The sequence below is a fragment of the Neoarius graeffei genome, chromosome 2 (genome assembly GCF_027579695.1).
Source record: "Neoarius graeffei isolate fNeoGra1 chromosome 2, fNeoGra1.pri, whole genome shotgun sequence".
Taxonomy (NCBI): domain Eukaryota; kingdom Metazoa; phylum Chordata; class Actinopteri; order Siluriformes; family Ariidae; genus Neoarius; species Neoarius graeffei.
In genome coordinates this window covers 81,194,914-81,215,088 of record NC_083570.1, presented here as the reverse complement: position 1 = coordinate 81,215,088, position 20,175 = coordinate 81,194,914, and the positions used below count along the sequence as shown (strand labels likewise).

Below are 20,175 nucleotides of genomic sequence, written 5' to 3'. Positions count from 1 at the left end.
TAAAAGAGGTTTTTTTTTTCAGGAAGCATGTGAAATTTCCCCTGAGATCAGTGAATTAACAACACTGCTAATGTGTTCAAACCACATAAACCAACATGGTGACCCTTGTGGAGTGGGGTTCAACTCTCTCCTGTGCCGTTGCTTATAAAAGTGGCTATTATGTACAGTTTCTTCACATTTTCCAGCTACACCACATAACATGCTCAAATCATATGCTGGGGTATTGGCAAACATACACAAATATTACTGTTAAATTCACGTTCGTGTGCACCTTTAGACAATATAAACATCAGTGTCATGCTTCTAAATAAGACTACAAGAAAAAGCAGAACCTTTTTTAACATATAAATCTCATTATGCTCAATGACTGCATACACCGACACTTAATCTTTACACTTCAGCTGTTCGTGTAAACTGCAGTAGGACCATAAGCTCTTTTATGGGGTTGCTGTGTAAATATGCATCGGACAAATTTTCTTTACTTCCATGTATAATGGTAAAATGCATGTAATATCTCATTTTCAGACATTTACTTTACATGTGTGGAAAAAACAGTCAAGAATTTTAAACATTGGACGTATCAGTTTTGTGTATCAACTACAAGGACAAAGTTTAGATGTAAATCATACTGCTCAAATTCGAAACATTTTGTGCAATTTAACCTTCATGATTAAATATGTAATGAACCAACAGCCCTCTTGTGTGTGCCACATAAGACTACATTAATTACATCATTTCCCATTTCAAAAATTTAGATTCTAAACCATGCTTACATCATGCAGACTAAATTCTGTGTGCATTTTATAAACAATCCAATTTTGCATGTATGGTTACTTTAGATGTGTGTGTGTGGTAAAGGGTATGAGTTTTTAAACATTAGACATATCAGGTTTTGTGTCTGGAAGACAGCCATATATAGGCAGAATACAGTTTTGGTATGTAAGTCATAATGCTCAAAGTCTAAATATTCTGTGCAGTTTAAACTTTATGAGCTTTAATTTTTAATCAAAATACTCCTAAAACAGTAAATACTATACTAGGAGATATATGCATCACATATATCATAGTAATGCATCACAAACCAGCTCCTAGTTGGAGTAAAAACCACTAGGAGCTGGTTTGTGATGCATTACTATCCTGCTTGAAGAATATTGATGATTCATATATAAATTGTAATTGATATGGTTCATGAGTTGTGCAGAGATGAGTAAAAAAAACACTCTTTCTGTTGCCAAATGATGGCACTATACCAGGGTATCACTCCGCACATATGGATATCCTCATAACCATCATAACCAATAGCCTGTGAAGTATGAGCTATATCAAGCAATGCATGGAGAATTTATGAGGTACTTCCTGTTTGCCTGGTGAGACATGTGAATTAATTTTGTCGCCATTTCAATGCCTTGCAAGATACCAAAAATCCCCTCAGAATTTAACATCAGCAACATCTTAATGTCATGTATACCAAATCTGATATGAATCTGATGAGAATCTGACATGAATCTGACATGAAAATGCACAAAATACAAAATAACTCACTTCCTGTTGGACTTGGTTAAAGCAATGTATTTGACAAAAGTGTTTGTCTTGGGGAGACCCACATGTGTACCAAATTTGGTGCGTGTATGTGAAACTATAAACACAAGACTCAATTACAAATGGGGGCTCGACCACACCTGGGGCCAAAGCTCTGTCCCTGAGTAGCTGTCACAAGCACTGATGTGTGTGTGCAAATTTCATGAGTTTTCACCCATGGGAACCATCTCAAAAATGGATAAGATTGACGCAAAAAAAAATCCTTACAGATCCAGCAGGGTCATTGCATCTATGGTGAGTTAAAATTATGAAATACTGTATAAAAATTCTCTCAACTGACAGGTATGAATATGTTTCTAAGTATCTCATCTCATTATCTGTAGCTGCTTTATCCTGTTCTACAGGGTCGCAGGCAAGCTGGAGCCTATTCCAGCTGACTACGGGCGAAAGGCGGGGTACACCCTGGACAAGTCGCCAGGTCATCACAGGGCTGACACATAGACACAGACAACCATTCACATTCACACTCGAACCCGGACCTTCTTGCTGTGAGGCGACAGCGCTAACCACTACACCACTGTGCCGCCCCGTTTCTAAGTATGTTAGACTTTAAATGGGAAATCTACAGACAAAACAAAATAATACAGAATATAAATCAAATAAGGAAAGCTAAATCTTTCTGGAATTTATTAAGTGCTTACTCCCAGATCCTAATGGGACTAATGAGCACTTAATTCAAAGCATTTGGAGAGCGAACACATTAAGCCTATAAATAAAAGACTCCTAGACAGGGTTAGTATAAATTTTAAAACAAATATGTGGTGGACGACAAGTGTTTAATTAGAGTGATCAAGATTTTGGCTTTTTCCAATTAGGTTAGATCTATAGCTGCAATAAAATAGTTACTAACATTCCTCAAATCACTAATCATGTAATAGTAGATATTTTTCCAATTCACTCATACCTATTCCTGGGTTAGATTTTCAAATTTTAGAGTCTTAAAATACTAATATATATGTGGTGTTCAAAAACCTTTCACTGGCAGTGTAAATTAAAAAGATAACCAGTTATGAAATGTGTTTTATTAACTGGAACAAAGCCAACGCTTGGGACACATTAAGCTTTTAACTGTGTGCTTGTTCACTCAGAATCAATGAATGAGTTAAGACCCCAGTGTATATTATATTATTGAGCAATGTTAGGTTATAGTGGCACAGTGGTGTAGTAGTTAGCACTGTCGCCTCACAGCAAGAAGGTCCGGGTTTGAGCCCCTTGGCCGGCGAGGGCCTTTCTGTGTGGAGTTTGCATGTTCAACCCATGTCTGTGTGGGTTTCCTCTGGGTGCTCCAGTTTCCCCCACAGTTTAAAGACATGCAGGTTAGGTTAACTGGTGGCTCTAAATTGACTGTAGCTGTGAATGTGAGTGTGAATGGTTGTTTGTCTCTATTGGCCCTTTTCCACTACCCTTTTTCAGCTCGCTTCAGCTCGCTTCAGCTCACTTCAGCCCGACACGGCTCGCGTTTCGACTATCTCAGAACAGCACGACTCAGCTCACTTCAGCCCTGCTCAGCCCCCAAAACTCGCACGGTTTTGGAGTAGGGCTGAAGCGAGCCAAACCGAGCCGAGTGGGGCTAGGGGCGTGAGGAGACACTCCCCTGTGCACTGATTGGTGAGGAGGAGTGTCCTCACATGCCCACACACGCCCCGCGAGCACGCTGGGATCTGTAAACACCGTAAACCCGGAAGAAGAAGAAGAATTACGAGAATTTCTGAAGCCTTATGCGCCTCGCCTCATCTATACGCTCTTGCCAGTATCTGTTGGCGTTGTTGGTGACAACAAGCCACAGCACCAAGACCAGCAACACTAACGACTCCATGTCCTCCATGTTTATTGTTTACTCTCCGGGTCGTGAGACTACCGCTTAAAAGCTCACTGATGTCACTGTTTGCGCTGCCTAATGACATCACGTGACGTCCACCCACTTTCGCTAACTCCACCCAATGTGTCCACCCACTTCCAGCCAGCACGGTTCAGCGCGGTTGTAGTTGAAATGCAACTCCAACAGCCCCACTCAGCTCGACTCAGCCCAACTCAGCACGGCACGGCTCAGCCCAACTCAGCCGCGTTGGTAATGGAAAAGCGGCATATGTGTCAGCCCTGCAATGACCTGGTGACTTGTCCAGGGTGTACCCCACCTCTTGCCCATAGTCAGTTGGGATAGGCTCCAGCTTGCCCCCAACCCTGCACAGGATAAGCGGTTATGGATAATGGATGGATGTTATGTTATCAAGTGAATGCAGTGCATCAGGGATACCTCTGTGTAAAGCTATTTCTGTCTGCTACCCATGAAGCATATCACAAAATAGAAAGTATGATGACAATAAACTGCAATTGAAATGGAAAAGAAAACATGCTCCTCACTGGGAGGATATTAATGTCTGATAGACACAATAAGAGTAACCAGTAAATACAGTGCAAGGTAATGGCTCATTTAACCCTTTGATGCAAAACATATGCACACCCCTTGGGTCAAAAATGCATATGCACATATGCACACAACATGGGTCAAAAATGACCAGCATTCATTTTCCAGATTATTTCATGCTGACTGAGTTTTTCTTTGCTCTACCTTTTGAAATCAATTTATTTTATGATTGAATATTCCAAGTATTCTTTAAATATCTTGTTTTTAATTACCACAAATCATTAATTTAATTTTTTCTTTCCTACTTTATGAACAAAAATACTTTTTATATTACTACACATGGGTTATCCAAGTGTGATTTAAAATTAAATGTCTTAATAGTATAATAATAATTTGCTTCAAGTAATTACTTTAGCAGTGAATGGGGCCAGTTATTTATTTATTAACTATGTAGTTAGCTAAGCCAACTACAATAAAATTAGCTAACTAAAGTAGAATATGTCAACAGCTCGGTAGCTAATAGTAATTACTTGTAACTTTCTGACAAGTAATCTACTCACTCTCAAGGTAACCTAAACATAATCAATTTTTTTCTAAGGTAATGTTAGAACAATTGAAAAGCATTACTTCCATGTATGAGATGGGCAAAGGGCGCTGTGCTGAGCTGTGAAATGTCTGACACAAGCACAATTCACAGTTCCCACCAAACGCTGGAGTAAATGCATGCGGGTCATTTCTGACCCATGTGTGTAAACTTGATGTAGAATTACAAAAGCTGTGCTTGTTCATAACTTAAGAAAGGAAAAATAAAAATGATGATTTGTGCTAAACAAAAACAAGATATTTACTGCATATTTGGAAAAGTAAATGACAAAATGAATTTATTTCAAAAGTATATCATAGAAACACTCAGCCATACATGAAATAACCTGGAAAATGAATGCAGGTCGCTTTTTGACCCATGTTGTGCATTAGAAGGGTAGTGATACAAAAAAGGGTTTTTATTCAAAAAGTAAGAAAGGAAAAAATAAAGTAAGGATGTATGATTATCAAAAACAAGTTAATTGAGGAATACCTTGAATACTGAATGATGGAATTAATTTATTGCAAAGATATAGAAGAGAAAAACTCAGCCGAGTCACTTTTGACCCATGTTTTGCATCAAAGGGTTAAATAATAGCTTTTGACACTACTACACACATACCTGTACTGGCATGGCCCATAAGTTGGGACACAGGAAGAAGAACCACATCAACTGGTTGGTGTCTATGGCAACCAAATTGCATATTTGGCCCACAGTCATCTCCCCCATAGACATGTTGGAGGTGCACAGGCGCATGATCTTATTGTAAATCTTTGTCTGCCGAAGACAAGACCACAAAGGCAGGAAAGGCAAGTAAATTTAGAGCAAATCCAACCTCTGTGCTCTATTATTCATATTACATTATTGACAGAAATACAGACAGAATACATTAAATGTTTGTCAGTATCTTACATAAACAAATTAATTCAATTAAAAAGCCCACATAATTAACAGTTATTCCACAAAATCGAGTCGTACATGAGCTGATAGCCAATGAGACGTGTAGCACCGAGTCGACTATAGAGGGATTTCACTGACGTCACCCGAAACCGGAAGTAAACAGACTCTGCGCCATTTTGGAAGACCAACAAACTCGTGATTAGGGGGAAATAACGGCAGCGGTATGTGAACCCATGAGAATAAAGTGGAGTGGCAAACGACTTAAACAAACAAACCTGAGCTGTTTTATTTATGATTTATTGGCCCAACAGTAGACTTGAAAGAAACCTGTGTGAGACTTGGCAAAAAACTGTGGATATAATGGATAAGTCTGTGCATGATCTGCGGACACTTTGAGGTAAGCAAACGCAAGAAATTCAGATTTAAAACATGCTAAATTGGCCCCAAGTTGATAACTGGATGAGGAGCAAGCCTCCCAGACTTCTACAATTTAATAATAATAATAATAATAATAATAATAATAATAATAATAATTTAGGATGGTTTGGGGCTTGCTCTCCCTCCTATTATATAAATAAAGCATAGTTGTTGTGTAGGCATATATCATAAATACATATGTATAATTTGGATAAATTAACCTAAATTATGGATACCTTAATAGTAACAAAAAGTATTAATTTTTCAACTGAAAAGATATATTATTAAAAGATAAATATCAACAAGATTACCTTGGCCATAACTATGTGTAGGTTATTCTTAATAACAGCTGTAATATCACGAACCAAGCCACTAACAACATAATTGTAAGCCTGTAGCCCTTTGTAGGCTTTCAAGTCATCAGCAGTGTAGGCACTGGGTGTAAACAACAAATAGTTTACAATGTCTGGGTAGCAAACAGATGGCAGAATTGGTGTCAGGTCCTCCTTATGTTTCCATTCTCCCTTACCCCGAGTCTTATCATATGGGTCAAACCCATCAATCACAGCCAGTTTCTCCACATACCGTGCCCTTTCTGCAGCTGGTAATGTACTCACATAACCCGAATTATCATCCATCGTGTCACTTTACTCTCGCTCGTACTTTGTTTTATATTGTGAGTGCATGTACTTGGTCTTCCAATATGGCGCCTAACAAAATCTTGCGGCGCGGTGACGTCATGCGGTAGCCCTCTATAAGCCATGTATGATGAGATTGAGTGGAATAACTGTTTTATTCTATTCACATTCACTGGATTTTGAGAAACAGAGCATTTTTATTTTTTGCAATTTGATAAATAAAAATGTTGTACAAAATGTCTGACAAAATCATTTCCACTTAGAATGTGAACAAACCGATGAAATGACAGGAGCAATTTGTGAAAAATGCTATAATAATAATTCTTGAAAAACAAAAAAGATACATTTCTTACCATCAAATACTTTTATTTCCAAATTTTGCTGCTTTTTTTGTATTTTGGGGGGGGGGGTTGTTTTCAAACAGTGTTTTTATTTCGTCCTCTTTTGGTTCAGCAACACGCTACGCCATTTTGTTTTTTTCTACTCACGGTATATGAACTTATAGCCTAGTAGTAGAGTAGCCAATCAGAGCATGTGATTGTTCATATCCAGTGAATGTGAATAGAATAATAAAGAATAGACTTGTTGTCCCTGTTGACCTGCAGTGACTTCAGAAGATCTATAATAAAAAAAAAAATTGGAACACTTTGCTATGTATAAAGGAATTCCCAATTTCAGAGAAGAAGCATTTCCGAGATGCAACCATTTCCCCACCAACCTGTGCCACACACATTTTGTAGTTCATGAAAGTCCAAATTTTATTGACTTTTGAAGTGAAAAAAGGTCAACACAACCTATGCAGCAAGTATTTTCAAAATATTATTTTTCTGCAAATGTCAATACACAGTGACTTTATATTTGATGAACTTTTTAAAAACAATAAAAAAATTGCCATGTGCAAAAGTATAGACACCCTTCTTGTTGTAAAGTTTTAGAATTTAATTAAATTGTTAGCCTTAGGGCAGCATGGTGGTGCAGTGGTTAGCACTGTTGCCTGTTAGAAGGTTATGGGTTTGAACTTCACAGCCTACTGAGGCCTTTCTCTGTGGAGTTTGCATTGTCTCCTCATGCCTGGTTTCCTCTGGGTGGTCCAGCTTCCTCCCATGATCCAAAGACATACGGATTAGGTTAACTGGCTACTCTAAATTTCACATAGGTGCGAATGTGAGTTTGAATGTTGTTTTTTTAATCTCCATGTTAGCCCTGAAATAGATTGGCAAACTGCCCAGGGTGTACCCTGTCTGTTGCCCGAAGTCAGCGTTGGCTTCAGCTTCCCCAGTGACCCAGATGGTATAGATAATGGATGGATGTTGGGCCTTAAGAATTGCAACTGGAAATTGTTGACTAATGACTGTTCCAGAATTCAATAAATTCTTGGATCTTCACTAACTCAACAACCATTAGCTCCTTTCAGCAGCTGATCTGAGAATCTGAAAATGAAGCTAATTGATGCCTATGAAGCAGAAGAAGACTATAAAAAAAATTGAAGTGCTTCCAGCTCACAATTTCCACTGTCCAAAATGTCATTAAGAAATGGCAGTTCACATCCAAGCAAGATCTGGAAGACCAAGAAAACTTTCAGAGAGAACTGCCCATATGTTGGCAAAGTAAAACTCCCATATGACAGCAAAGGACCTACAGGAAGGTTTTAACTGACACAGACGTACGTTGTGTACGATTCTTCTGTGTAGCATTACTTGCACAAAGATGATCTGCTTGGAAATGTCATCAGAAGAGCCCTTACCTCTAAGAGTTAATCAACAAAGTCAACACCTGAAGTTCTCATCTCATCTCATCTCATTATCTCTAGCCGCTTTATCCTTCTACAGGGTCGCAGGCAAGCTGGAGCCTATCCCAGCTGACTACGGGCAAAAGGCGGGGTAAACCCTGGACAAGTCGCCAGGTCATCACAGGGCTGACACATAGACACAGACAACCATTCACACTCACATTCACACCTACGGTCAATTTAGAGTCACCAGTTAACCTAACCTGCATGTCTTTGGACTGTGGGGGAAACCGGAGCACCCGGAGGAAACCCATGCGGACACGGGGAGAACATGCAAACTCCACACAGAAAGGCCCTCGCCGGCCCCGGGGCTCGAACCCAGGACCTTCTTGCTGTGAGGCGACAGCGCTAACCACTACACCACTGTGCCGCCAACACCTGAAGTTTGCAAAATGAATTCTAGATAAGCCAGGTGTATTTTGGAAATGACAACAAAAGACTAATGGATGTAATAATGGAACTCCTTAGCCACAACTACCAAAGGCATTTGAAGAAAAAGTGAGCAATATTTCATGAACAGAATACTTCACTAATTGTTAAGCATGTGGATGGATCTATTATGCTTTGGGGTTATGTACCAGCCAGTGGCACAGAAAACACTGGACAGTTGGATGGAAGAATGGATTTCAGTAAATATCAACAAATTTTGGTAGTAAATGTGACACAGTAAGTCAAGAAACTGAAGCTGAAAGAAAGCTGGCGTCTACCATAGGCCAGTGATCCAGAACATCAAAATTTATGATTATCTATTTCAAGAAAGGCAAGATGAGGCTGTTGGAATTGCCCTCACAGTCCCCTGACTTGAACATCATTGAAAATCTGTCTGTAGATCTTCATGAAGACAGCCCAAGAATATCTCAGAACTAGAAGTGCTCTGCAAGGAACAGACGTTCCTACAAGAATAATTATTCTTCTCTCCAAGAATATAATGACTCTAAAAATGACTTTTGCAAGCTGTGATATCTCTCAAAAGGAAATTACTAAGTACGGTCTTAGTAGGCTATTATTATTATTATTATTATTATTATTATTATTATTAAAGTTTATCAAACAAAGTAATTGTGCATTAACATTTGCAGAAAAATGACATTTTCAAAAATACCTTACAGCCAGGGTGTTTACTTCTTTTCACTTCAAAAATTAACAAAATAAGTAATTTGGCCAGGGGTGCCAAACCTTTTGCATAAAAATGTAGACCATCACATTGGTAGCATCAATTATGAGAAAAGTACATTACGAAACAAGATATGGAAGGTTACTATACTGTACATAAAATTATCTTCACAGCATGTTTTGCACAAGCTTGTATATACCTGGATGGCTCCTCTTAGATTGATACCAGTTTGTATGGCTGCATAATAGGAGGCTTGGAGAAAGGTCCTCTGCAGAAGCAGAGCAAAGAACAGCAACACAGCCAGTACATAGGCATTAGCAAGAAACTCCTGCGAGGAGATGAAATAAACCCCTAATAATTGTGCCTGAAACAAGAAAAAATAAATACGTATCAGGTTGAGCACAGCATCAGCGTACTGGTGCCATTATTTGCATTTCAAGGTCAACATGTTTTAAATAGTAGGAAGAAAGCCATCCTACTCAAACACACAGATTCAATCAATTAATTAATTGATTTTTACTTACTTACTTACTTACTTACTTACGTATTGCATAGCAGTAATAAAACTGCACATTTTAACTGCACGTGTATTGACAATCATTAATCACCATGTGGCGGCACGGTGGTGTAGTGGTTAGCACTATCACCTCACAGCAAGAAGGTTCTGGGTTCAAGCCCAGTGGCCGACGGGGGCCTTTCTGTGTAGAGTTTGCATGTTCTCCCCATGTCTGCATGGGTTTCTTCCGGGTGCTCCAGTTTCCCCCACAGTCCAAAGACATGCAGTTACGTTAACATGGCCTGAGGTTGGGCTGAAGTGCCCTTGAGAAAGAACAAGGCACCTAACTAACAACTGCTCCCCAGGCACTGTTGTATAGCTATCCACTGCTCTGAGCATGTGCGTGTGCTCATTGCTCACTTGTGTGTGTACCATATGTGTGTGCTCACTGCTTCAGATGGGTTAATAAATACAGAGGCTGAGGCTACATCCACACGACAACGGCAACAAGATTTAAAAAAATATATATATCGCGTCCACATGGGCAACGGATCAGTAAAATATCAGGTACATATGGCAACGCAACGCTTGCTGAAAACGATGCAATACACATGCCACACCTCTAGGTGCGCTGTAAGACGGTCCCATCGGAGACACCACAACAATAGAAGTAAGGACGCATGCGCATAAATTATTATGCGCGAGACTTCATATTAGCCACAAAGTCAGAAAAATCTGTTCGTAAAATTACGTTATAATGACCAAATACAATGAAAAGTATTTTTCCAGTCTCACCTGTGAAAGGTAATCCCATGTGATCTCGTTTGGACGGCAAACCTGTTGGTACAGTTAAACGCAGCACATGAATGAGGCATCTTTATTCTCCGCTTTGACCCATCCAATATGGCGGCGAGGATGACGTATGATTCTACGCGGAAGGTGGCGTCTTTAATGGTCCGGAATAAATTGAATGCTATACGTTGATGGATTAATTTGTTCTTCTACGCCCTTTTTGAGGAATGTATTGTAGGACTTAAACCAACATCTGAAGAGGTGAGATCGCTCCTTTTTTTCCCCTATTTTTGCTGGCGGGATTGACTCTCACTCTCTCTCTCTCACTTTGCACCATTACACAATAAATATTCACAGTGAAAATATTTTGTAAGCGCGTTTCATGAACCAAGTTATAGGATTTGTTGACAACTCGCATCGAGTTCGTTACACTTCTACCCGGCGTGAAGCACATGTGGTTGTGACGTCATCGTAAACAAATCTGTTCTACTCATCCAGACGACTTCGCAACAGCGTCGTTGCCAGATCTTTCCACTCTGGAACCCGTTCTCAAAAGATTTTGTTTTGGGGCACCCAAAACGCCGGTGCCGTGTGGACACCAGGCTGAAACGATAAACAATTTTATCAGATTCACCTAAATCCGTTGCCGTGTGGACAGGGCCTGAATTTCACTGTCTGCAAAGTCTTTGCTTGCGTGTATGTGTGACAAATAAAGGCTACTTGGCTTGGCTTGTCTTGGCTTAAAAAGTAATGGTGAAAGAAAGAAAACGGCTGTACTTAGCAATAACAAAAGAAACAAAGCTTGCAGAAAATAGTCGCAAGGGACTAAACTCTAATCTTTTTCCCAAAAGCTAATCTATACATGTACAAAGCATTAGTCAGAAAAATAATTTACCATTTTTCCTAAGTAAATTTTTTCACATAATTAAATGCACTTTTCACAGAATTAACCTGACAGATTACTTCTCCTTTAATTAGTTAATCCCTCAAAAGGGCAGGGGCTACTTGGTCTGGAAAAACAGGGTTTGCCAGAGAATTAGCCAGTGCCTTTGTCTGTCAGGTGTCTTTCTGCAATGTAAATAAATTTATTTAATTGTACTACTTCAAATGTAAAATACAGTACAATCAATTTAGCAAAGGTTCAATCAATCAAACAATCTAAGGAAGGTGAGGTCAACTGCACACGGGACGATTATAGTAACCACAACTGAATGAGGTAATAGCGCTATTAATAATTCAGACCTGTCCTCTTTTGCTGTGTCTCACCAGATAAATGCATATTAGCAATAAACCCTGACAGAACAGCATTCTTCAGAAAATGGTCATATTTGATGTATTTCTGTCTGAGACATTATTCTAACTGTTTTAATTGTGCGAATGTGCAAAACCATTATTGTAATGGTTATTATAGTAATGAACCAAATTATGTGAGCCTGTGAAAGCCATACTATGGCTGATCACAGGGAGTTAAGATATATTCTGAGCAAGATCCCTATCACATCACAGTTGCAGGACAGATAAACTTTGTCAAGACTTTGAGAGAGAATACTGGTGCGTGAAATGTCCGTATTATATTGGATATATGAACAGGGAGAAATCTGAGAGCCTGCCACCATTCTGTTCAGTAAATATTTGATGAAGATGGTTGAGAACGTCCTGGCAGTGAAAGGCAGAATTGAAGCATCCCTGCAAGCTGAATGAGAGCAGGTACAGCAATCTAATCAAATTTTCAAAGACCCTCTCAAAGATGGGGGCTGGTTGACCCTGAAGTCAGCATCAGGACAATCAAAAAAGAAAATAAGAGCAGCTTATTCAGCAAGAAAAGGGCTAATGAGCAACACTGCAATACATCCATCCACCCATCCATCCATTATCTGTAGCCGCTTATTTTGTTATACAGGGTCGCAGGCAAGCTGGAGTCTATCCCAGCTGACTATGGGCAAGAGGCGGGGTACACCCTGGACAAGTCGCCAGGTCATCGCAGCCATTCACACAGAAACAACCATTCACACTCACACCTACAGTCAATTTAGAGCCACCAATTAACCTAACCTGCACATCTTTGGACTGTGGGGGAAACCATAGCACCCAGAGGAAACCCACGCAGACATGGGGAGAACATGCAAACTCCACACAGGAAGGCCCTCACAGGCCGCTGGGCTTGAACCCAGAGCCTTCTTGCTGTGAGGCGACAGTGTTAACCACTACACCACCATGCCACCCCACTGCAATACACTGATGAATAATGTAAGTGTAAGTAAGTAAGTTCTGGGACGGTTATTGTGTGCCAATCTGAGGAACATCATCATTGAGAAGATCTTACTGGTGCCTGGATGGTGTGGTTCTTCTTGCTGATGTGGTGCACAATACCCGAGATGCACAATGGCCCAGCAAAACCGAGCAAGTCAGCCAGGAAACGGAAGGTAATGCTCAGGATCAAGGGCTTCCCAAAGGCTTCACGTAGAGCCCTCCAGATCCACTGAGGTCCCTGCGGCTGCATGCCATCAGACCTCTTTTACAGAGACAGACAAGGAAGAGAGAGAACAAAGACAGTGGAACATGTAATACACACTTGCAGAAGACTTTCTGACAAAACTGTAATGAATTAAGTGGAAAAAAAGCTTCTGTAGTGTGAAGGTGGTTTATGTGTAAAGCATAAGTTATTTTCTGATAATGAAGAAAAAAAATTAATCACAAATTAAAAAAAAAATTACTGAAATAGCCTAAACCAGATGTGGCAAAGAACAACTATACTCGCTGGCCACGTTATTAGGAACACCCATACACCTGCTGTTTCATGCAGTTATCTAATCAGCCGAGCCCTTAACAGCAGCACAATGCATAAAATCATGCAGATAGAAATCAAGAGCTTCAGTTAATGTTCACGTCAAACATCAGAATGGGAAAAATTGTGATCCCTGTGACTTTCACTGTGGCATGGGTGTTGGTGCCAGATGGACTGGTTTGAGTATTTCAGAAACTGCTGATCTCCTGGGGTTTTCATACACAGTCTCTAGAGTTTACACAGAATGGTGTGAAAAAAAGGAAAAACACACAGAGTGAGTGACAGTTCTGTGGGTGGAAACGCCTCATTGATAAGAGAGGTCAGAGGGAAATGGCCAGATTGGTTCGAGCTGCCAGGAAGGATATAGTAGCTCATAGCAACTCTTTGCAACCATGGTGAGCAGAAAAGCATCTCAGCATGCAACAGCAGAAGAGCACATTGGGTTCCACTCCTGCAGCCAAGAACAGGAATCTTAGAATCAAGAACAAGTTCCTAATATAGTGGCCAGTGTGTGTGTGTGTGCGCGCGTGTGTGTGTGGATCAAATTACTTTTTTGTGTCTGAAAGCTGTTCATTGCACAGAAAATTTTTTACTATGCATTAATAATAAATTATATAATTTAACCCTTACTTCGCTTCTTTCTCATACAAAATTACAGTGTGGTATTGTAATTCAGAATAATGGTCTAATTATTCTATTAAAAACACTATTATTCTATTTATCATTGTTGATTTTTAATAAAAGTCACATTAAAATGAATCTCTACAAATAAATTAATGATTCGGTTGAATTATGTTATGACATTTCTCATCTCATCTCATTATCTCTAGCCGCTTTATCCTGTTCTACAGGGTCGCAGGCAAGCTGGAGCCTATCCCAGCTGACTACGGGCGAAAGGCGGGGTACACCCTGGACAAGTCGTCAGGTCTGACACATAGGCTACGTTTACATTAGACCGTATCTGTCTCGTTTTCTTCGCGGATGCACTGTCCGTTTACATTAAACCACCTGGAAAAGCCGGGAAACAGGAATCCGCCAGCGTCCACATATTCAATCTAGATCGTATCTGGTCCGGTGCTGTGTAAACATTGAGATACGCGAATACGCTGTGCTGAGCTCTAGCTGGCGTCCTCATTGGACAACGTCACTGTGACATCCACCTTCCTGATTCGCTGGCCTTGGTCATGTGACGCGACTGCTGAAAAACGGCGCGGACTTCCGCCTTGTATCACCTTTCATTAAAGAGTATAAAAGTATGAAAATACTGCAAATACTGATGCAAACACTGCCCATTGTGTAGTTATGATTGTCTTTAGGCTTGCCATCCTTCCACTTGCAAGTAGTAAGTGATATGCGCTGGGATCACACACACAGCGGCTCAGTCCCGAATCGTGGCTTGTGCACTTCACTCGCGTGCTGTGTGAGCTGCGCAGGGCCGGAGTGCGCACCCTCCAGAGGGCACTCGCTGTTCAGGGCGGAGTGATTTGGAGCGCAGGATGCCTGCAGAGCCGAGCGTATCCGTGTATTGGTGTTGCTGTGTGCACGGCTAACGGTTTTAGTGTAAACGCGAATCGTTTTAAGAACGTTAATCTGATGATCCGCTGATTCGACGTAATGTAAACGTAGCCATAGACACAGACAACCATTCACACTCACATTCACACCTATGGTCAATTTAGAGTCACCAGTTAACCTAACCTGCATGTCTTTGGACTGTGGGGGAAACCGGAGCACCCGGAGGAAACCCACGCGGACACGGGGAGAACATGCAAACTCCACACAGAAAGGCCCTCGCCGGCCACGGGGCTCGAACCCGGACCTTCTTGCTGTGAGGTGACAGCGCTAACCACTACACCACCATGCCGCCCACGTTATGACATTTCTTTAGTTTTATATTTTCAATTTCCTTTATCAATATATTGTTTGACAAATATACAGAAACATTGTTGTGCTGATGCACACAAATAAGCAAGTTTCACTGCTTCTACAAAGACAATGCTCCACAAAAATATTTTAAAATATCTATAATCGTCCCGCTGTTTTATACATTCTCTAGCATAATTTATTAGTGCTCTCAATGTTTTATTTACCAGTTTTATGCATTGTTTATATGCATCTTCAAAACAGAAAAGTTGGGATGGGATGGAAAGTATAAATTAAAAAAACAAAAAACAGTGATTTCTAAATATACAAGAATATAAATTTCTTGACTTAGATTTCATTGCAGACTTTATGAACCAAGATATTTCATGATTTGTCTGGTCAACTTCATTTCATTTGTTAGTATACATCCATTCCTGACTTTCAGGTCTGCAACACCTCTCATCTCATCTCATTATCTCTAGCCGCTTTATCCTTCTACAGGGTCGCAGGCAAGCTGGAACCTATCCCAGCTGACTATGGGCGAAAGGTGGGGTACACCCTGGACAAGTCACCAGGTCATCACAGGGCTGACACATAGACACAGACAACCATTCACACTCACATTCACACCTACGGTCAATTTAGAGTCACCAGTTAACCTAACCTGCATGTCTTTGGACTGTGGGGGAAACCGGAGCACCCGGAGGAAACCCACGTGGACACGGGGAGAACATGCAAACTCCACACAGAAAGGCCCTCGCCGGCCCTGGGGCTCGAACCCAGACCTTCTTGCTGTGAGGCGACAGCACTAACTACTACACCACCGTGCCGCCTGGTCTGCAACACATTCCAGAAAAGTTGGTACCGGGGCAATTTTGGGCTAGTAATAAGGTATAACATATAAATAATCATGTGATTTGAAACAGGTGATGTCAACAGGTGATTATAATCATGATTTGGTATAAAAGCAGTATCCAGGAATGGCCTAATCTTTGAGAAGCAAAGATGGATCGAAGATTTCCAGTTTGTCAAGAAATGTGTGAGAAAATGATTGAAATGTTTAAAAACAATGTTACTCAAAGAAAGATAAGAATAGATTTGGATATTTCATTGTTTATGGTGCAGATCATCATTAAATGATTCAATGAATCTGGGGGAATTTCAGTGCATAAAGGACAAGGGCGCAAGCCTAAGCTGAACACCCATGATCTGCCTCAGACATCACTGGATCAAGATCCGTCATTCTTCTATAGCTGATATAATCACATGGGCTTAGGATTAGTTTGGCAAACCTTTGTCAAGCACTACAGTACAGGGTTACATCCACAAATGCCAGTTAAAACTTTACTGTACAAAAAGGAAGCCTTATGTTAACTGTGTCCGGAAATGTCGTCAACTTCTCTGGGCTCGGAGGCATCCAGGATGGACCATCACACAGTGGAAATGTGTATTGTAGTCAGTCAAATCAGTATTACAGGTCTTCTTGTAATAAATGGACACCATGTGCTCCAGACCAAAAATGAAAAGGACCATCCAGACTGTTACCAGGAACAAGTCCAAAAGCCAGGGTCTGTCATGGTATGGGGTTGTGTCAGTACCCTTGACTGTGGGTGGTAAAAGAGAGCAACTAAACTTGCTTGAAGATTCTTGAAGACATTTCACCTCTCATCTGAAAAGCTTCTTCAGTTCTGTCTGACTGGTAGGGAGCATCAGGTATTTATCCTCTCATGGATGAAAAGCTCATCTAAGGTGTCATTGAGCCATCCTGTTGGTGTGGGTCAACTGGGGGCTGGTTGTGAACGTCCTCGAGAGTCGTTAGGATGATCAATGGATTGCCCGTTAGGGTGATCAATGGAATGCTGATTCTCTCTGTCCTCTTGTGAGTCAGTGACTACGTTTACATGCACGTCCAAATCGAGCTGCTGTTGGTAATCGAGCAAAGGGTCCCAGCAGGGGTGCCAGAGAAATCCAATCCTAAATGCACAAGTGAAATCGGGCTATTGTGCAAGGTGCATTGTGCACCCGAGCCACACGTGGCGCTACACGCCCCATCGTGTTGGTACACTTTCGGTTGTCGTCATGAAGAAGAGCTATAGTGTTGCCAGATACTGCTGACGTTTTCCAGCCCAAAACACGTTCAAATCCGCTAAAATGCACTTAAAACCCCCAATCTGGCAACGCTAGCAGTTCCGTGTTCAAGCTGTTAGGCTTGCTCTAACAGACTATGGCTACAAACTGTCCGGCGCAGACCACTGTTTTGTAAGACAACTTATTTTGCACAATAATATTTTTCTAAAGTCCATTTTTTGCTTACAAAAAATATTTTTTTTTTTGCTTACAATTTAACTTATGTCTTAATAAACACACAAAAAGTTCAATTGTTTTGTTTTTATTGACATTCTTCAGATGTTGGACATATATATATATATATATATATATACACACACACACAAATACAATAACTTGTTTATGTACACAATTCACAGCTATGCAACAGCTGTACAGATGTATTTGGTGATACAGTAAGTGAGCTAAATTTTAACAGTGCAAACAATGCCACAAAAAGAAAAGATTCATGCCGTTGTCATGATTCGTTGTCATGCCGACCGAGGCTGTTGTGTTTCCCGCTTGTGGTCTCGTCACTCGTCACTTCCGGAAGTAGCTCGACAACTAGCTCGATAGGGTATACATGCACAAAGTAGCTCGGCAGAAATCGCATAATCTAGGTCGTGTAGCTCGATTCCGAGAAATCAAGTTCGGTTCAATTTCAGCCGAATTAAGGTGTATACATGGCATTTTGAACTTCGATTTCAGTCGAGCAACGGCAGAAATTTGATTCTCTCTATGTGCATGTAAATGTAGTGACTGAAAACAGCTGGGTTTTGGTGTCTGGGAAGTGTACCAAGGACTGCATTGTAGGCTACGTTTACATTACGTCGAATCAGCGGATCATCAGATTAACGTTCTTAAAACGATTCGCGTTTACACTAAAACCGTTAGCCGTGCACACAGCAACGCTAATACACGGATACGCTCGGCTCCGCAGGCATCCTGCGCTCCAAATCACTCCGCCCTGAACAGCGAGTGCCCTCTGGAGGGTGCGCACTCCGGCCCTGCGCAGCTCACACAGCGCGCAAGTGAAGTGCACAAGCCACGATTCGGGACTGAGCCGCTGTGTGTGAGATCCCAGTGCATATCACTTACTACTTGCAAGTGGAAGGATGGCAAGCCTAAAGACAATCATAACTACACAATGGGCAGTGTTTGCATCAGTATTTGCAGTATTTTCATACTTTTATACTCTTTAATGAAAGGTGATACAAGGCGGAAGTTCGCGCCGTTTTTCAGCAGTCGCGTCACATGACCAACGCCAGTGAATCAGGAAGGTGGATGTCACAGTGACGTTGTCCAATGAGACGCCAGCTAGAGCTCAGCACAGCGTATCCGCGTATTTTGAATGTTTACACAGCACCGGAGCTGACACGATCTGGATTGAATATGTGGACGCTGGCGGATTCCCGTTTCCAGGCGTTTCCAGGCGGTTTAATGTAAATGGAAAGTGCATCCGCGAAGAAAACGAGACAGATACGGTCTAGTGTAAACGTAGCCGTAGGTGGCTGATAGATGATGTCTTAGACTCCCACCTCTGTTCAGTGATGGCCGTTCCAGGTTGACAAAAATGGCTTCTTTAACTCCTCGCTCATACTAACAATCCTCTCTGGAGATCCTTTAATGAGGAGTTAAAGAAGCCATTTTTGTCAACCTGGAACAGCCGTCACTGAACAGAGGTGGGGGTCTAAGACATCATTTATCAGCCACCTACAATGCAGTCCTTGGCACACTTCCCAGACAACTGAATGCACACCAAAACCCAGCTGTTTTCAGTGACTCACAGGAGGACAGAGAGAATCAGCATTCCATTGATCACCCTAACGGGCAATCCATTGATCATCCTAACGACTCTCGAGGCCGTTCACAACCAGCCCCCAGTTGACCCACACCAACAGGATGACTCAATGACACCTTAGATGAGCTTTTCATCCATGAGAGGATAAATACCTGATGCTCCCTACCAGTCAGACAGAACTGAAGAAGCCTTTCGGATGAGAGGTGAAACGTCTTCAAGAATCTTCAAGGAAGTCCAGTTGCTCTCTTTGACCACCCACAGTTTACCATGACCTGGATGAATGAGAATCTTCACAGACATGTCAGTACCCTTGGCAAAGGTAACTTACACTTCTGTGATGGCAGCATTAATGCAGAAAATATATATTGAGGTTTTGGAGTAACATATGCTGACTTCAAGACGACATCTTTCCCAGGGATATTTCAACAAGACAATGTAAAACCACATTCTGCACACATTACAAAGGCAGGGCTGTGGAAGAAGAGCGTGTCTCCAACAGAGAATGTGTGGCAAATTTTGAAACAAAAAATATAACCTTGATGAATGTAATGTTGTATACCCTAAGACCTGTTTACAGGAAGAATGAAACAAAACAACACCTGAAACGCTTCATCACTTGGTGTCTTCACTCCCTAAAAATCTTTTAAGTGTTGTGAGAAGGAATGGCAACATTACAAAGTGATAAATGCTTTACCGTTCCAACTTTTTTTGAAATGTGTTGCAAAAATCAAAATTGAAATGAATGTTTATTCAAAAAAAAACCCAAAAAACAATACAATTCATGAAAGTAAAACATCAAATAATGTGCTGTTGTACTGTTTTGAGTGCAATACAGGTCAAAGATTATTTACAAATCATTGTTTTTGGTTTTAATTTCAAATTTCAACATACCGTCCCAAATGTTTCTGATCTGGGGTTGTATAAGAA

At 40.9% G+C, this 20,175-nt stretch overlaps 1 protein-coding gene across 1 annotated transcript in view; it reads right to left on the bottom strand.

Annotated features, from left to right (window-relative positions):
• abcc8 (ATP-binding cassette, sub-family C (CFTR/MRP), member 8) overlaps positions 1 to 20,175 on the bottom strand; it is a 118,789-nt gene that overhangs the window by 82,343 nt on the left and 16,271 nt on the right. Inside the window, exons 7-9 of the mRNA XM_060915055.1 lie at positions 13,017 to 13,205; positions 9,605 to 9,769; positions 5,169 to 5,324 (exon numbers count right to left, since the gene is read on the bottom strand). Coding sequence (XP_060771038.1) covers positions 5,169 to 5,324; positions 9,605 to 9,769; positions 13,017 to 13,205 — 510 coding nt within the window. The remainder of the gene's footprint in view (positions 1 to 5,168; positions 5,325 to 9,604; positions 9,770 to 13,016; positions 13,206 to 20,175) is intronic.